Consider the following 18,646-nt stretch of genomic DNA (forward strand, 5'->3'; position numbering starts at 1 on the left):
GTCACCTCTCCAGGGGGGACTGCTTTGCTTACATGTACACACCTTTGCCTGACCCAGTTCTGCTTCTCCAAGAGTATTGGCCCCAAGTCTAAGATCAATGCTTGAGCTCAATACAGACATATTTTGGTACACGTGCACAGTACAGAAATGCGTCCATTTCTACCCCACAAATGGACTTACAACCAGTTGTAAATAAGGTCCTATGTGTAGTTATGATTTATGTAAAAAACAATGAGATAAATTCTATGGACATATGTACATGGCCAGTTATAAGTTGCCCTATGTAGCGTCAGGGAGTGAATATATGTCTTGCTGATTGTTCATGTGGACAAAGGTGAAGGAACACAGATAGGTTGAGAACAGTAATAGGAGGAGATAATAAGAGTATATTGAAAGGAGAGGTTATTTTGAAAGGAGCATGAAATATGGAGAAGGACTAGGGAGCGGAGCAGGGTATACTGATTAATGAGTGACATTTAAATGGGCCTGTCATATGGAGAAGCTATTTTGAAGTATTTATGATTCATAATAGGTAGTGTTTTTATTGAGCCACACTATTAGATACATTTATAACAGTCATTTGTGATAATGGTTCTTGAGAAAGCATAGAACAAACAGCATATTTATAATAGATATTTAGCCGAATGGGGCGGGGCTTGTCATCAGGACCCCCTGTACAAAATTCAGGAACTATTACTTGCCCCCAAAAATACTGCAGCTTGTCCTACGCATAGAACCAGCAAATAGTGACATCTGTCAAACATTTAAAAAATACTGTCAGTACAGTTTATGTACATATTTTCGTAATAAATGTTTCACATTTTTGCCCATAGATGTTCAGCAGCTCTTAATTTGCAGTGTTCTGTGGACACATTAATAAATTTCCCCCGTTGTGAGCACTGTAGCAGGGTTGTAAGAAGAACTTTTTGGACCACTTAGCAACATTTTGAAGAGGCTCTCCAGGCTTCTAGAGATGGACACTGCTCGTTGCAGCTCACCCCCAATGGGGTGGGGGTGCCAAATGCCACCTTTTATGTCCCATTACCATCCTCTTGTTGCTTCATTAGCAGGTTCACGTACCCTCATATCACCGTCCTGTCTTCCATTATAATCATTACCCCTATATCATCTTGTACAATAACCACCTTCTACGTCATTACCCAAATATACTGTCTGACTCACAACACTCGGTTATTGTCCCACCGCCATAAATAGGCCCTTCTGCTTAGATACTGCTCCCAGTGCCACAGGACACACTTTTTTTCAGTTACTTCCCAGACTTGGAGTGGAGCATGTACCCCGCTTCCCTACCTCACCATCTACTGCCAGCCTGTCACATGTTAGAGATGCCAGCTGGCACAGCATGGTACCCCCCTCTGCGGATTTTTTGATCCTTACCCACTTGTATTATGCCCACCTGCACTCCATAAGTATTTTGCTCCCTTTCCCCATTTATATTTCCCCTTCTCTCTGTTGTATTATGTTTAACTTTGCCCCATAGTTTATATTATGCTCCCATTCCCTGCTTATATTATGCCCCCTTCCACCCTCTTGTATTGTGCCCACCCCTCCCACCTGCTTGACTTTACTCACCACTGCCTGTCTCTGGGAAGTCAGGGCAGACAGCAGTGAGTGATACATCCTTTAAGAGGTGCTGGTGGCCTGCAGTATGCTCTGCACTGGTGAACACTCTGTCCACTCTTGGTCATGCCCCCTGTCCGTATGCGCCTCTTGATTTGCTCACCTGGTAAGGGAGCACTGAGGAGGGACTTCACTGATTTCATGAGGAGTATGGCTGGGCAGAGTAATGGGCAGCCCAGTCTGCCGCTGCAACAAGCCCCCAACCCCCAACACATACACACAAAAGAAATTGCAGCTTTGATAGGGAGTTGGGGAAGTGGGCCCCTTTCTCTGCCAGGGCCCATAGCATTTGCTATTGTTTCAAGGCTAATTCCCTTTGTGTACCCTGTTTATGGTCAATACTATATAACCCTCTATATTTTATTTTCCAAATGAAGAAGTCATGTACATGTAGCTTGTATTTATAAGAACTTAACACAACAAATGTTGTGCTGTGTAGTACTATAGTGTGTTTTGCTTATTTTCCACTCATTGTTGCCAGAGCAGCCCCATTATATGAGATTATTATTATTTTGCTTTAGTTCTTCACTAGCTTCTGCAGTGACTGTAGTCTGAAGTCACTGAATTGAGTTATAACCCTGCTAGCAGGAATGTATGATACATCACTTTCCAAGACATGATTGGATGCATCTTCCATGGAGTTGTAAAATAAGTGTTTTATTTATTTGTCTCCAGTTGAACTTTAAATGTTCTACTCACAGCAATCTTGTCCTTTGTTTAATCAAAAGGTCTCAGCATCCGAGGCGCACAGGAGGAAGATCCCCCAGATCCACAGCTTATGAGACTGGACAACATGTTGCTGGCTGAAGGCGTATCGGGGCCTGAGAAAGGAGGCGGAGCTGCGGCAGCGGCAGCTGCAGCGGCTGCATCAGGCGGAACCTCAGATAACTCAATAGAACATTCCGACTACAGAGCCAAACTCAGCCAGATCCGGCAGATTTACCACACAGAATTGGAGAAGTATGAACAGGTATTGCAATCAGACATACAGCCACAGTATTTTGGCGTCTCCTTTTAATTAATTATAATTAATAAGAACAGAATAAGGACATGTGCAGGCAGAGAATTCTGAGAACATATATTAGGTGTGAACAAATGTAAAACTATCAAGTCTTAGACCACTTGGATCGCACAGGGCCTGATTATGCAGCCTAGAATGCAAGACATTGAGTCATCTTCAGGTGGGCGCTTGAGGATAAGTGAGTAGGAGAGACAAAGATGGCGACAAATGCAGGCATGACAGCCCCTCCACCTTCATGCCTTCACCCTCTTCTGTAGCTCTTGTTCATGCTTCCGGTTTGCTATACACTTCTGATTTTAATGAAAACTAAAAGATTGCGTAGAAGGAGGTGCTACGAGCATATTTGCCTAGGGTGTCCTGAACCCTTAATCAGGCTCTGGGATCATATGCAAGTTAACGCAAATAGAACCAATATAGTACTGTCAGAGAACCTTCAGTGCTCTAGCTTCACTTCCTCTTCCAAAATGCTTGGGTAGGTTTTCTAAATGTGGATAGCTGAAGGTCACCTCACCCTATACCTTAATTTTTAAGCCCTAATTGTCTCTCCAGTGAACAAAATGCTCACTGTATACAGCTCTGTACAAATAATGCTTGTACCACGTGGCCCTATACATTATCCACAGCTGCTGTAAGTCAGATGGCAGCTTGAAAGCTGACTTTCCACTCAACTAGTTTTTTTGCTGAAGATAGAAGTGCGATGAGGGTCCCAGTGCAGATGAACATTTGGCTCTTGCAGTCATTGATCTCTCCTGAGTTCACCCTAAATTGAGAAGTTGCAGGGATTCCAGAACATCACTGGGTATGCCAGTTAGATTAGGTACATTAAAAAGAACAACAGCATGGTTAACCAGATAGGTCAATCCCCCATTTTATTAATTTGCAGGTAAATCAGAGGGCTTGTATATATAAGTATTAAAATCAAGCCCTCAAGGCATTTTTAGAGTGCTTCAACAGAGACAGGTGAATGCTCTAATGCCAGGTCCTAAGGGTAAAGTATAATGGGGTTCTTTTGGAATGCTCGTTTAGTGACACTATGGTGCCAGGGCCGGTGCACACCCTGGGGGCTCCTCCAGTTCGAAGCAGCACCTCCACCCCCTCTGTTTCTTACCTTAGCAGGCGAAAGGTGGGGACGGCATCATTGGCTTCTCAGACTGGAAGCATGGCGCTTGGCTGTAACATCATAGCCAAGCGCCACACCCCCAGCGTGGAGTCCCATGGTGGGCTACCTTGGGCTGGGCCACCTGCATTTGTTTCCTTTAAAATAGGCTGCTGAGTTGAGTCTTGCCCGCCCGGCTGAAATTTTCCAGCCCTCCCCTGACTGCATGAGTGACATTATGCAGCCATTCAGTGTTTTAGGCATCTCCTAACCATTGGCGCCCTAGGCAACCACCTAGTCACATCTAATGATAGCACCGGCCCAGTATGGCGCAGCCTTGAGGTGCATTAATGAACACTGCTCAAAGATCCCCTAATGCAAATCCCCGACTCTTCAACAAGCGTCGTTGTTCATTGCCCATGTGTATATCCTTATTCAGACATCTGAAGCACATGATAAGCATGAACCCATATATCTAAATAACAAATCCCAAAATACTTGAAGTGCTTAGTTCCTCAGCAAAGAATTAGGTGTTTATCTTATTAGCATACTCATGAAATGCAAATAGCAGCATTTTGCACTTTGAAGTTGAGCGATGTGTTATAAATATGTCAGTGTACCATACACATATATGTACTTCTACATACAGACATAGGGGTGTAATGCTGACTGTAGAGTCACTAAATAACTCTACTAAAAATAGCCCCTTTATTCCCCACTCCAACACCGTCTTAAATGGAACAACAGTAAAGAAATCACTTTAGCAGAAGTGCATTGCATCCTTCTTAAGGGTGTACCCGGTTTTTAATTATCTAAATGTAAATACTTAACAAATTTTACTTAGAGTAATGAGCTAGAGTGCGTACTCCATAAATGAGATGTTCTAATTAATCTTGTATGAACTAGTGCTTTAAAGGGATGCTGGGTGAATCCCACAAACCCTGGGCCCGTGCCAAATTGCTAATCAGCCTTTCAGTTCATACATGGCTTCCCTTAATAAGTTGAGATACGCGCAGCGAACGTTTGAGGAGATAAATCCCCTCTTATTCCCAGCTCAACTCGCAAAACATTTCACTTTCAAAATTCTATCTCTGACAACAAATACTAATATAGTAATCATCGTTCATACTTGTACCCTATTGATTTTTAGTATTTATGTAATAATAAAATGTTTTTTTTCCTGCGGTTTTGTAACATTCGGTAGCCGTTTATTACTTACTGTAAAAGTATCAACATTTTCTCATGTTTCACCTGCAGCTTCGAAAATGCATTTTTATATATATATATATATATATATATATATATATATATATATATATATACTGTTGGGTTTATTTTACTGCCGAGTTATTTATCTATTTTTAGTTATGGTGTATTTATTATTAAAGTACCTGTATTTTTGAATTATCGGTCACATAGTATCCAGCAATCTTCCGTTTATTGTGGTACTGAAAGATAAATCGGTGCTGGGAAAATCCCAGGAACCTACTAATTTTGGCACCTCTTTTTTTTGGGGAGATCATTTCTATAGATCACGTTTTCTTTGGACTATTAGGGGGAATTCAATTCGGCCAGTTTAGTGTAGGAATAACGCGGCGCTAATTGTATTACCATTGATATGGTAGTTTTAACCTGGATTTTTGCTCAGGGCTGCGAGCAAAAATCAGCGTTAAAATTACCGTACTCACGGTTATACTGCCCACTTTTACCATAGTAACGGTAATAGTGTGCAGGGCGCGTTATTCCTAGAATAACGCGGCCGAATTGAATTGGTCCATTAGGGGGAGAATTCAATGCAACGCAAAGTTCCGTTGTTGGAACCTTGCGTGGCGTCCGTCTGTGCGCATTTCCGATTATTACAGTAAGTAGAACATTGCTGATTTTTGCTAACCTGTTATAAACCATTGATATCTAGCTGTAAACCTTGCCCATTATTTACAGTCCATTGAAGAAAGACTGCATCCCAGTTTCCCGTGACGCTCATTTTAGTGTGCTTAGTTTCCCTTCAGTTGTGAATATAATGCAGCATTTACTGACTCATTGTGAAGTTGCACAGAGCATTAAACAGGTTGTAGTACTGTGCCAAAGGGTCAGCTAGGTCATTTTGACTGCAGTGTAAAGGAGCAGGGTACCATACCCCGTATTGTAGTACAATATACAAGCTGCCTTCTCGTGTAGGCAATCTCTATTCTTCCGCCCTGCTTTGTTTCCACCGTCCTCTGTTAACGCTGGGTGTATTATTCCTCCCTTCTCTTTATGTATTCTAATGCAATGAATGTTCATCATCATTCTCTGATATTCAGCAAGACTAATAAGAACACGCTGACTAGCGCTGACCTCCTATGCTTTCTTTTATTAATCCTAGGCGTGCAATGAATTTACGACCCACGTGATGAACCTCCTGAGAGAGCAGAGCCGGACGCGTCCCATCTCCCCTAAAGAGATTGAGAGGATGGTGGGCATTATCCACAGGAAGTTCAGCTCCATCCAAATGCAGCTGAAACAAAGCACGTGTGAAGCTGTGATGATCTTGAGGTCGAGGTTTCTAGATGCCAGGTCAGTGTGAGCCTGGTATATGTCAGTAGCTTATCTTCTTCAATATAAACCAGTGTCCTGAAATAGTTCACGGCTATGGTGCTTTATGGAATAATACAAATTTGCAGGGTGTAACGATTGGAAGTTCACTTACTGCAATTCAAGCTCTTAAATATTTAGCTATAATTCTGACTCTCACTTTCTTATCTTTCTGTCCCCTACAGTCATTGTTAATGCATCATCATCATCATTTATTTATATAGCAGCACTAATTCCACAGCACTAATTCCGCAGCACTGTACAGAGAACTCACTCACATCAGTCCCTGCCCCATTGGAGCTTACAGTCTAAATTCCCTAACACACACACACACACACACACACACAGACCTAGAGAGATTAAGGTCAATTTAATAGCAACCAATTAATCTACAAGTATATTTTTGCACTGTGGGAGGAAACCCACACAAACACAGGGAGAACATACAAACTCCACACAGATAAGACCATGGTCAGGAATCTAACTCATGACCCCAGTGCTGTTAGGCAGAAGTGCTAACCACTGAGCCACTGTGCTGCCCACAATGCAGCGTTCCTAGGTTTTGCAACCTAATACATTGTTACTTTCAACTGGTATTACAGGATAGATGTACAACTGAAAGGCGATTTCTCATGCATAGTATTCTTTAGCATGTTATGATTATAATCCACCAACATAGTATTCTGTAGCATGTTATCATTATAATCCACCAACGTAGCATTCTAATACAATGTTTAAAGATTGTAATGCTATATTAATGCAGAAATCTTAACATTCTCAAATGGCTGGAGCAGTGTTCTGGGATTTTAAGAACACCAAAGTAGCAGACTTTGTGGAGCTCCCCTAACATGACAGCCATGTACATGTTGGATACATCAGTGATTACAAGCCTACCAAGTGTCAGGGAAAGTTGGGAGCTAAAACTGTAGCAATTTATCACTTACGGTTCCAACACTTGAGTAAATAACATAAAAATTACACAGAAAACGTTCCAGCTGTGTGAATTGCTTAACTTAGCAACCGAAGCATAACATGGGAAGTTCCTGAGTTCCTTGAAGTGCGTTAACTCTTCACTGAACATAGCATTACAAGTGTAACAGCTAAAAGTGCTGAAGGATAGGAACGTAAGTAGAACAGAGAATATGAGAGCAATGAGATCCTAGCTGCCCCAGGCAGGCAGTTTGCCGGATGCCTTATGGCACAGTAGCCTCGAGGCCTGCACATTTCAAGGCATCCCACAGGGAGGTTGTCTGAATCCTATGAAACATGTATAACAGTCTGAGTGTGGACCCATCTGTGCTGGGAACTCAATCCTGCCATCCGTAGACAATCTCATCAAAGCTGAAACTTACAAGAAGAAAAAGCTCCTTAGGACAAGGACAGTTCTTTACAGCAGTCAGGAGATTGTCACGACGCATGGAATATATAAGACGTATATTGCAGTACTATTACCACATTAGATTGTAAGCTCTCGCGAACAAGACCCCTTTTGTATTGTCTTCTCGCCCCCTCCTATCTCACCCATTGTGTGTCCATGGATCATGTCTCTTAAATATTCTGTATGACACTTGTTTGTTATATACATTACATATTACGTCTTCTGTACAATATTATGCTTCATTTTTTGCTTTTCTTTCACTTCTTGATGCTTCTTGACTGTTCTGTATTTTGCCTGTAGTCCCTCTTTGACTTTGCATTTCCCCAGTATGACACTGCAGAATTGTGTGACTCCATATAAACAAATAATTGTAACACTACAAAACGAACAGTGAATAAAGCATTGTGATTTGCCAGAAAAAGTCAGCCGGCATTTGAAAGACAGCAGTTTGCGGATCTCTGATTTGTGACGCTCTTAAAGTGGAGTTCATTAGTCAATGTAACATCTATTTATTTTATTATTGACTAGTCAATTATATATAAGGAGACACACAGTAGTCAAAGTGGAAATTTAGAAGTTGCAGTATGAAAACAGAAGTGAATAGTTTTACAATGAAGGCAGTAGGAGAAGTGGCGCTATGACATATCACCGTATACACCCCGCTTCCACCACTGAAGACATATATATAGTCCTTTCCACCCTTAATGGCTGCAATCATTTTTTTTGTGTTCCAGGAGAAAAAGACGCAACTTCAGTAAACAGGCCACAGAAATCCTAAACGAGTATTTCTACTCCCACCTCAGCAACCCCTACCCAAGCGAGGAAGCCAAAGAGGAGCTGGCAAAGAAATGCAGTATTACAGTGTCACAGGTGAGTGGGTGACAGCCCTGAGCAGGTCCTGCTCCTACTTCTCGCTGTACTTTAAATACTGCAGAGGATTGTGAACATGTGTGCAGTCGTCTTTATGATTTCCAGCATCTATAGACGATCCCAGGAGTGACAGAGTTAAAGTAAGTGCAATTCATTAATTACAACTAATTGTAATTACTATAATTACATGTAATTAATGACTTACGACTAATTAGAATTAATATACCCCTGTGCATCATGCATTTAATTGGGTTAAGACAATAGAATTGTTCCTTCCTGTCATTAGAGCTTTTGTTCGGCCGGAGTTTCAGGTTCCCATTTCAGAGGTGGCCATCTACAATATAGCTGTGCTCTGGGAGCTGAACTTCAGTAAACATAAAGGACAGAGATTTTGAAATGCCACGGTACCCAGTCCTGCAATGGTTCTCTGCCAATGCGTGCCCCTCTATATATGGGTCCTGTCATTTCTCATATGTCAGATGTGACATTTCCAGGAGTGTGCCTGGCATATGCCAGATTTCTACAGGCCGTTGCGGCTGCTCATTTCCAAATCCCACTTATAGGGGTCTATTTGCAATGCTTGATTTTAATCTTGCATCCTTTTAACCCTAGGAGATTTTCTACATGGATTATAAGTATGTGTTGAAATGACACATTGGGTTATACTGACACAATGACAATATTTTTCCTAGAGCTAAATAAGGACAGATTCCATAAGATTAGCATATTCATGCTGCATAGCATCTTCTTTTTCCACCTAATACTCTAGCAGTAGAATAGACCTTTAATTACTATTGTTTGTAAAAAGAATATATATACAGTGATGTATAACATTGCTTACTACACATTGACAAAAAACATGAAATACTAATATGAATGATACATTTGAAGAACAGATACTACTGAGAGCCAGTGAAATGTATTTTCATAAAGATCTATATAAAATACCAACACATAAATAGGTTTACTGGCCTAGGAAATGAGAATATAAGCCTAGGAAATGAGAATATAAGGCTTAAACTTAGAAACATAATTAAATATTTGGTATAAATGTTTTTAGAACAATATACACTTTGCACTAGGAAACATTACTAGTGAATTTCCTTCTTTTTTTCCAAGGAAAACTTAACATTTCATATTTCTAAGATATTTCCCGGACACATGACCCATCAAGGTTTCATGACAAACATGAGTACATTGATCCAATGACAAATAGTCATATTAGCTTTGTTGAGTCTGATGCAGGGGAGGGCTGGGCAATGTTTGCCCGTGGGGGCAAGACTCGTCTTAGCAGCCTATTAGGAATATTTTAAAGGGGAAAAAAAAGCAGGTGGCCCAGTGACCCAGCCCAAGGTAGCCCACTATGGGACCGGCCCAGGGGGTAGATGCCCCCCGTGCCCCCCAGCTTAGTCTACCCCTGGTCTGATGGGTTGCAGCTCATTGGTGCTATTTTGGCTGTGGGTTACATCGAACATTTGGTATTGCGATGTATTGTTAAATAAACCATTATTAGAGTTCACACTAGGGGGTATATTTACTAAACTGCAGGTTTGAAAAAGTGGAGAGGTTGCCTATAGCAACCAATCAGATTGTAGTTATCATTTATTTAGTGCATTCTACAAAATGACAACTAGAATCTGATTGGTTGCTATAGGCAACATCTACACTTTTTCAAACCCGCACTATAGTAAATATACCCCTAAGGGGCTAATTCACTTCTCAGCGATGAGCCACTGAATTTCACCACAGTGTTCGGCTGTGCTCATTTCTGGGTACTATGGTACATTGTAGATTTGCGGGGTGCAAAGAAAAATCTGCGATGTTGGATCAAGGTGGAGTGCCCTTGCGACCATTCCAGAGGCACTCTGCAGCACAGTGCAGAGCATTGAACCATCCCTTGAATGTTCTGCTATAGTAGAGAAATCTTCAGTTTGTAGCAGGTCGTTGCCAGCAGTAATCTTTAGTGAGCTTCCCATTGATGCTATTTCTAAAGTCACTTAGTGTGTGGAAACACAAGACTGTGATGACCTTTATTGATTGAAGCTTCTATGTTATGTTGTCATGTTTTATCACCCATCCTATGAGCATGTATCCACATATACCTCTCGGCAGAGGGGACAGTTTTCTTTGTTGGATTACAAACTCCCATACCGCTTTACATTCCAGCACTCCAACTACACTGTCTGTGTAAGGTGTGTTTGACAGGATCTAATGTTTTCAGTCTTCATCTCCTGCACGTCTGTTTTGTTCCCCAATGTTGGCCAATCAGATCATAGGAAAGCTTACGACAGAACAGGGTGTTTTCAGTAGATGTGTGCTGATCTTGTACATGGCAGTGACCTGTCCGCTAATGTGATTGTCACATGAATCCCGGCCCTTGGTTATATAAAGTGTGCAGGGGCAAACACAGGATTTATAGAGAGGCCTCAAGCACACAGTGTCCCAGGCTGGGAGGGGAGGTTTCCAGGCACTAGAAACCCCCCCCCCCACCCCCGGTTGCGCCATTGGTCTGAGGATGATAATAGAGGCATGCAGGGAGCCACAGCCTGCGAGCTAGATAGTGGAAGGAACAAGGTACCCTAACAGCCCACTAGTGACATGAGGCCCTAGTTGTGGGAAGATTGTGGTATCAAATGCACCTCTGTATAATACAAGTGCTCATACATCCAACTTGATTCTATATATACATCCCAGGACCATGGTTGAAAAGACAGGCACAATTTGATCACTGCTGTAAATTTGGGGCTTACATTTTTTATCCTATGGTTCTTGTTTTTGCTTTGTATTTATAGAAGTGTGTTACACTTTCTGGAAATCCCTTATAAAGAATGACTCTAGCCATTTCCATCCAACGGCTATTTAAAACCAACAGTGTGTCGTCCGGTGCATGGAAGTACACCGAAAATTATATTTTTATAAATTCCCCCTTTCTTCTAAATAGCGAAAAGTGAGGGTCTCACCCTGATGGTTTCAGAGATGCTGCTCCCGTTATTTTAGATTGAAATCTCCTTTAAAAAAAACTGTAGGCATCACTGCTTTCTATCAGGGCTTTGTTGCCTTACTGAACCATTTGGTGCTGCAATGAAAAAATTCCGTTCCAGCACATAATTTTATACATGAACGCCTTTCCCCCTTTCTTGCACAATATATATACACATATATATATATATATATATATATATATATATATATATATATATATATATATATATATAATATTTATTATCAGTACAGCGTCCAGTCTGTAGTCTGGACTGAAACTGTGAGATAGATATGTGTCACTGTGTTGTAAGCAGAGGATAGTGGTACAGTTGTCAGATATGACCTTTGCAACTTTGCAGCCATAATGTAAATCCTCAGCTAAGTGCTTTGCATGTTGTGCCAGTGGCAAAGTCTTGCGCCTGTAGGGGCTTTTATAAAAACAGGTGCAAGACAGTTGTCTCATTAAAACCTCTCGAGCACAAGAAATAAAGCGGGTTTCTCCAACATAAAACACTTTGCACCACTGCAGAGAGATGAAGCATTTACCTAATAATTTATTGACGTTTTTTTTCTTGCCATGTTAAAGCTGCAATTAGCTTGATAAATAAGCAAAACAAAACCCTTCTTAAACGAATCTGCAATTAGAACCGATTCATTAATTGACTTTAGGCGACAGCAAGAGAAAGAGAAGATGTTTATTCTTATATCATGCAAAGATATTTTTTGTTGGAAGCATGCAAGCAAAGGACAAGGACAGTCTGCCTGCAGCGCTGTTTAGTGAGGGATTCTGGGAGATCTTGTGCTGCTATTTAACCTTTACAGTGCCAGTGAACATATCAAAAGACCATAGGACTCTAAAACGGTAAACAATTGTTTTATGGGATTAAGCTTGCTTTACAGGTATAGGCCTTGTGGATTTATCTGTTGAATTAGGGCTAAACCTGTAAAAATTACCTTTTTTGTAACAATATATATTATATTTAAAAACTTGGTCATCCATGTAACGTCAATGTAAAGTCTATTTCAGGTAATAAAAAGGCATTGATATTAACATCATTGCTTTACTGAATAACTGATGGTTTCTTGTATGCTGGCCAATAGGTCACAGGGTCAAAATATCATTGATACCCGTGAATGATTATTCTGGATATAAATCGACAGTTAGTAATGCTAGTTTCTCTCTGGCCCAAAATGTGAAGAATATACAGAGCAGTGATTTGTTTTTTTCATTTATTCATTATAAATTCCGGAACAACATTGTTTTTAGTATGTTTTAGAGTACAATAAAAGGTAAAGAACATAACATCACTCTTGTTTTTTGTTGTATAAAAAAAAATATTCTATTGACATTGGGATCAAATACATAAAAACATTGTATAATAAACACACCAAACAATAGAACAATAGCCGAAAAAGAAAATAAAGGAGGGGGGGGGGTAAAAAAACAAACAAAAAAAAAATTTAACAAGAGGGACAAAAAGAAGAGAAGAAGGGATGGGGAGGGAATAGTCCTGTGCTCTTGTTGTCCTAGAGAAAACTATGGTAGGAAGTGTCTATTGACCGCACCAGAAGGTACCAAAATAAATGCATTTAAATTTAATAACTACTATTTGTATCCGATTCTTTAAAGGTCAACCACCTGAACCAAGTTGCGGTAAACTCTGCATTTCTGTCTAATGCGGTCAAGGTGACATGTTCCATTGACCAATCCATAACCAATAAGGGGGGTATTAGATTTCTATTTAACCCTTACTCTTGTGTTGACATCAAGAAAGGACAGTTTTGCATTATAGCCTAGACTCATGCACCCACCTCTATAAACTTCTGGACACTCAGTAACAGAACACACACATCTTTAAAATGTGAGACAAGTCAGCTATTAGACCATCCAGCCTGCCGATGTTTTTGTGTTCATCATTATTATAATAGTCTTCTCTGTATCTCACGTATTTATTTGCCATGTTAAACTCTAGCTCCGTGCAGCGTAGTCCTATTGCCGTTTGCAGTGTAAAATGAATAGTCTTGTTCTTCAGATGCTTATCTGAAATGGTTGTGTATTTTTGTGCACATCTCAACCAGTCACCAATACTAACTGGTCCTTTTCATGCAGGTTAAACATAACGTATGAGAGGTTCTCTTTTCACTGCTTCCAATTAAACCTTGCTCGTTAGTTTAACCTCAAGGTAATGCCATCAAACAATGCATGTCAGGGAAACACTGCCCACAGTGGCAGTCATTAATTTTAATTGCCTTGATATTAAAGATTAAGAAGCATTGGAGAAGCTGGGACGAATTTCTATACCACGTCAAGAATATCCTGCACCCCGAGGCCTCCCAAAGCTCCGGCGATATTAAAATGTAACGGGGAGATGGGGGGATGGAAGGAAGCCTTTATTAGACATGGCTATTGTTGAGACTAGTGAATTGTCCCACCTCTATACACGCTTGAGATTTGCTCACTTCTAAAGCTGTTAATAAAGCAGTAATTTGATTTTTTTTTTTTACAATAATTATCCGCCCGCCTTCATTAGTGTATTATTGCCCTGCTGGCTGGCAGGTTAACAGTAAGCAGAATGTATAAAATGTAACACCAAGCATTGGCCAGGGACAGCACTAAGAATGAGGCATGAACTCGGGGTCACAATGAAAGGTGTTGTAGAGCACATTTGTGTGGTATAGATGGAAACATTTATTTTAAGGGGATTTGCACACAGGGTTTTTTTTTTTTTTTTACACTATAGAAAACATATTAAACTGTATCTTTTTCTAACCTGTTATTGTTTGTTTTGTTAAAGAAATACTGTGTTTTTGTTGCGTGTTCTGTGATACTTTACATTTTTACATGTGTTTTTGTTTATACTTTTTTTTAATGCATTTTTTGCAATTAAACCACATGTTAAAACGGATTGAAAATGTTTTTTTAGTTCTGTCCCCGTAAACTCTATACTGAACCAACAATAAGATATTTCATTTGTATTGTTACTGCTTTCATCAGATGAACATTATTTGCTTTTTTGATCAGTTTTTAAGAGAAAAAAAGGTGCAGGAAAAAAAAGCATTGATGTGCATGGGCCAGTATACATGTCTACTTTACAAGTATCAGAAAGCACTTACCCAACACAAGGTGGGCGGAGCCATGATGCACACAGCACCACCCACACCAATAAACACCTAGTGGCAGGAACATGCCATGATGTGCTTGGGCCATTAGTACACAGTCTAGTCCAGCTTGCAACCATAGATGTCTACTTTACAAGTATCAGAAAGCACTTACCTGACACAAGGTGGGCGGAGCCATGATGCACACAGCACCACCCACACCAATAAACACCTAGTGGCAGGAACATGCCATGATGTGCATGGGCCATTAGTACACAGTCTAGTCCAGCTTGCAACCATAGATGTCTACTTTACAAGTATCAGAAAGCACTTACCTGACACAAGGTGGGCGGAGCCATGATGCACACAGCACCACCCACACCAGTAAACACCCAGTGACAGGAACATGATGACGATTGCCTGAGGTAGGCGGGGCTTGATAGCATGATTGCTCTGCCCACTTTCAACTCAAGCCACATCTTTAAGCCCCACCCACTTCATCTTTTCCTCTCTTGCCTCTAGATTCACCAAAAAAAACTTGAGTTATCTTTAACATTGATCAAATTACATTCAGACACATAACAACTTCGGCTTGATGGCTCTTGAAACATAGGTGTCTGCTGGTGGGTCAAGGGGAGGGAAAGCAGATTTTAGCCCGGAAGGGGAGGGGGGGGTGGGGGCGGGCAAGACTCGACTCAGCAGCCTATTAGGAACATTATAAAGAAAAAATGTCTTGTTTGAGCGCATTTGAGTAAAAGAATAAGAAGGAGGAGACAGCTTGGACAAATTGTTTGGGGTCCGGTTATTATACTGTATAGACACACTAGGGACATACCGGGGATGCTGTTCAGGTGGAAGCATGTAATCATTTTATGGTATTGGTACTTATTCACTTTTAATTTCATTGGAATATACATGTGGTAAGGTCTACTAATATGTTATAGTGTATTCCCATGAGTGAATATATGAGCAAAAATAGTTTAAGCCTATTGGGATGGAGATAACTACATGATGGAGATGACTAGTAAAAAGCATAATGTTCTATGTCCTTTTTTTGGTATCTGAAAATATGGTTTGCTAACACCTGCACACTAGCACATGCCAAATTTATGGACACCCCTTTTCAATAACATGTTTCACATTTATCTCTAATTTTTCATGCTGTATAAAACTGACCAATGTCTTCTGTTTTGATCATTTTTCATATATGAATGACATTTTTTTTTGTGCTAATGGTGTTTTTATTGTTTATGTGACTCTCAGAAAGTATTTACTGTAACAAAACGTTGTGAGTTACTGATGCAATTTTGAAGTGGAACTATATTAAAACCAGAGCAATGCTAAAACATTCTCTCTCCCCCTCTACAGGTATCCAACTGGTTCGGGAACAAGCGAATCAGGTACAAGAAAAACATTGGCAAGTTTCAGGAAGAGGCAAACCTGTATGCAGCCAAGACAGCCGTGAACGCAGCCCATGCTGTAGCAGCTGCTGTGCAGAATAACCAGACCAGCTCCCCCACGACACCAAATTCCGGTGAGTTCATAGCGCTGTGTTCACAAAAAAAAAGATATATTGGAGGCTGAATGCATCCAGAGATCGGCAGTGTGGTAGAGGAGAGCCAGAAAACTGTAGTTCCCATAGTCACCCATACCAGTGGAAGGGGAAAGCAGTCTCCCTGTCTGATAAAAAAGAGTTTAGCTGTCAAAATACACATTGATCTAGAATGCCCTTGTGACATTAGCCCTAATTAACACTGCAATCTTTTAGCATTCTGAGGACATTGTAGCCTTTTTTCCAACCTTAAAGAGAAACGGTCACCAGGGTTTCCAGACCAATAAACTTGGTTCCTCCTTACTCCTGTTCACCTAGGAGAGAGTAAATAATATACTATTCTCCTGGTGTGAGGTCTGTGGATTATCATATATTCTGCACAAGCAGGGTCCCCACAAACTTTTTTTGCTTGCTAAATAGTGCACAAGGCAGTATGCAATAAAGCAGTATAAGGCAACAGAACCTGGTGACTAGTTTTTTTTTAATCTCTAAACAACAATGAAATGTGTACACTGACACTGTAAAGGGACTGTTGTAATATTATTTCACTATGGGTGACCAAACACAAATGCCACTTTGCCAGAAATTGGAACTGAAGGTGGTTCAGCTATAAATTCTTAATGTTACAGAATCAGAGGTAAAAAACAATGTTTACAGTAAGACTGTATTATATCTGTTATTATATGTATATATTGATGTATTAAAAAAAACAAAACATTATATTATCACATTGGCATTGGATATACCCATTAGAAGGAATAAGTGGAGCGCACAGACACAGTCTAGTAGCCATATTAATACTCTATATGAGTGAAAGTAGAAGTCACCCTCCCACCTCTACAGTCAATAATTTCTCACAAATGGATCATTACACAGGTGAGTGTGGCAACATATAGTAAAGGAGATCTAGCAAGAGCTTTAGCAGATATTTGCTAATCCCACATCTAGAACCAATAATGGGGGCTTCTCTGGTAACAGATTTTACGGTTTGTCCTTATGGTAATGTTGCAACCTTTAGCTGCTGAAGGTGTTGCTGTGACACTACAAGTATATGCCTGATTTTTGTCATTTGATGTCAAGGGTCAACCATCATGACCCTTATTGAGGGCACGACTTTGCAGCAGAATTACTATGGAATGCTGCATATCTATAAAGTCAGAGATACAGTGTTTTACTTAGTAATTAAAGACATTTTGAAGACTTTTCAAGGTGCATGTGACTGGTGTCAGGGCACTTTTTGGTTATCATTCTTCCTCCCATGATCTTCTGGATGTCTCCAGTTTTGAAGTGGGTGGGGATAGAACAACCTGTAAGCAATCAGATCAGTGGAATGTTTATAGCAGATAGCAGCACATAGTATTTCAGGAAATGCGTGAGATGATCTTGTATGAGGCTGTGACCTGTTCACTTGTTTGACCATGTTAGTAAGAAAAGGACTGCATGGGGCAGGGACAGGGTAATGGTATGAGAAGGGGAATGATGGCAATCAAAAAGTCAGGCTTAAAGTTATACAGTGGTTAAAGTCCCACCACCACCACCACACAGAGCAGTGATATGAACTAATACAAGGAGATTTTGGTGTCCAACACACCTCTGTATGAAATGAAGTTCACACATCCAACCTGTTTCCTTAAGGTTTACTAACCTTTCAACCCCCTTTTTTATTTATCCTTCACCCTTTCTTTTAAGCATCCTTTGCTTTTATTCAGCTCCTTCGCTCTTTCCTTTCCTAGGTTCTTCTGGTTCTTTTAATGTCCCAAATTCAGGCGACATGTACATGAATATGCAGAGTCTGAATGGGGATTCTTACCAAGGTGCCCAAGTTGGAGCCAATGTGCAGTCACAGGTAGGAGAGACGCCTCTGAGTCATTCCTCAGCGCACCTCCCACAGCTACCACCAGTGCACACACCACCAGCCAGCGGTGTGCATACAATTGGCACCATCTAGGCCATGGTCTCCCAGGCCGTTTGTAACTCTTGTGAATGCCTTCGGCTCTGACTTGAGTGCTCGGGGGGGGGGGGGAGAGGTTTGTTGGATTAAAGAGTTCTTGGGGAACATCACCAGAACCTGTTATTAAATTTGTTTTGCTAGTTAGATGAATTGGTTCTGAGTAATAAAAGTACAGCAAGGCACTACTGCATGAAAGCCTATTCTGTAACAATCATCTGGATAAAGCAGTTTTCATTAGCACATTTCTGAAGAGCTGTCATTCACCCACAGACCACTCGCTTCCCTCATAAAGCTGAAAACCACACCTGCAATTTCAGATTTTGTAAGTGCAATCAAGTTATGTGATCTTGTCCATAGATGTAAATGCTGCGTTACTCTATCTGTAGATAGTATAGAGCTGGCATCTCCAGTAAATGGAGAGGATTTAGATGACACCTCTTTTTCTATGGAAGGCATTGTTCTTTATCATTAGACGGTATACA

At 40.6% G+C, this 18,646-nt stretch overlaps 1 protein-coding gene and 1 long non-coding RNA gene across 3 annotated transcripts in view; both read left to right on the plus strand.

The window, feature by feature from the left end:
- Positions 1–18,646, plus strand: part of LOC142100912 (uncharacterized) — a 448,536-nt gene that overhangs the window by 186,316 nt on the left and 243,574 nt on the right. The gene's annotated exons all lie outside the window — the stretch shown is intronic.
- PBX3 (PBX homeobox 3) overlaps positions 1–18,646 on the plus strand; it is a 189,774-nt gene that overhangs the window by 159,473 nt on the left and 11,655 nt on the right. The window contains exons 3-7 of one of the 2 annotated variants that reach the window (XM_075184811.1): positions 2,370–2,611; positions 6,124–6,314; positions 8,445–8,580; positions 16,030–16,195; positions 17,947–18,059. In XM_075184811.1, the coding sequence (XP_075040912.1) occupies positions 2,370–2,611; positions 6,124–6,314; positions 8,445–8,580; positions 16,030–16,195; positions 17,947–18,059 (848 nt within the window). The remainder of the gene's footprint in view (positions 1–2,369; positions 2,612–6,123; positions 6,315–8,444; positions 8,581–16,029; positions 16,196–17,946; positions 18,060–18,646) is intronic. The other variant, XM_075184812.1, reaches the window with a different exon arrangement.

The sequence above is a fragment of the Mixophyes fleayi genome, chromosome 9 (genome assembly GCF_038048845.1).
Source record: "Mixophyes fleayi isolate aMixFle1 chromosome 9, aMixFle1.hap1, whole genome shotgun sequence".
Lineage (NCBI taxonomy): Eukaryota > Metazoa > Chordata > Amphibia > Anura > Limnodynastidae > Mixophyes > Mixophyes fleayi.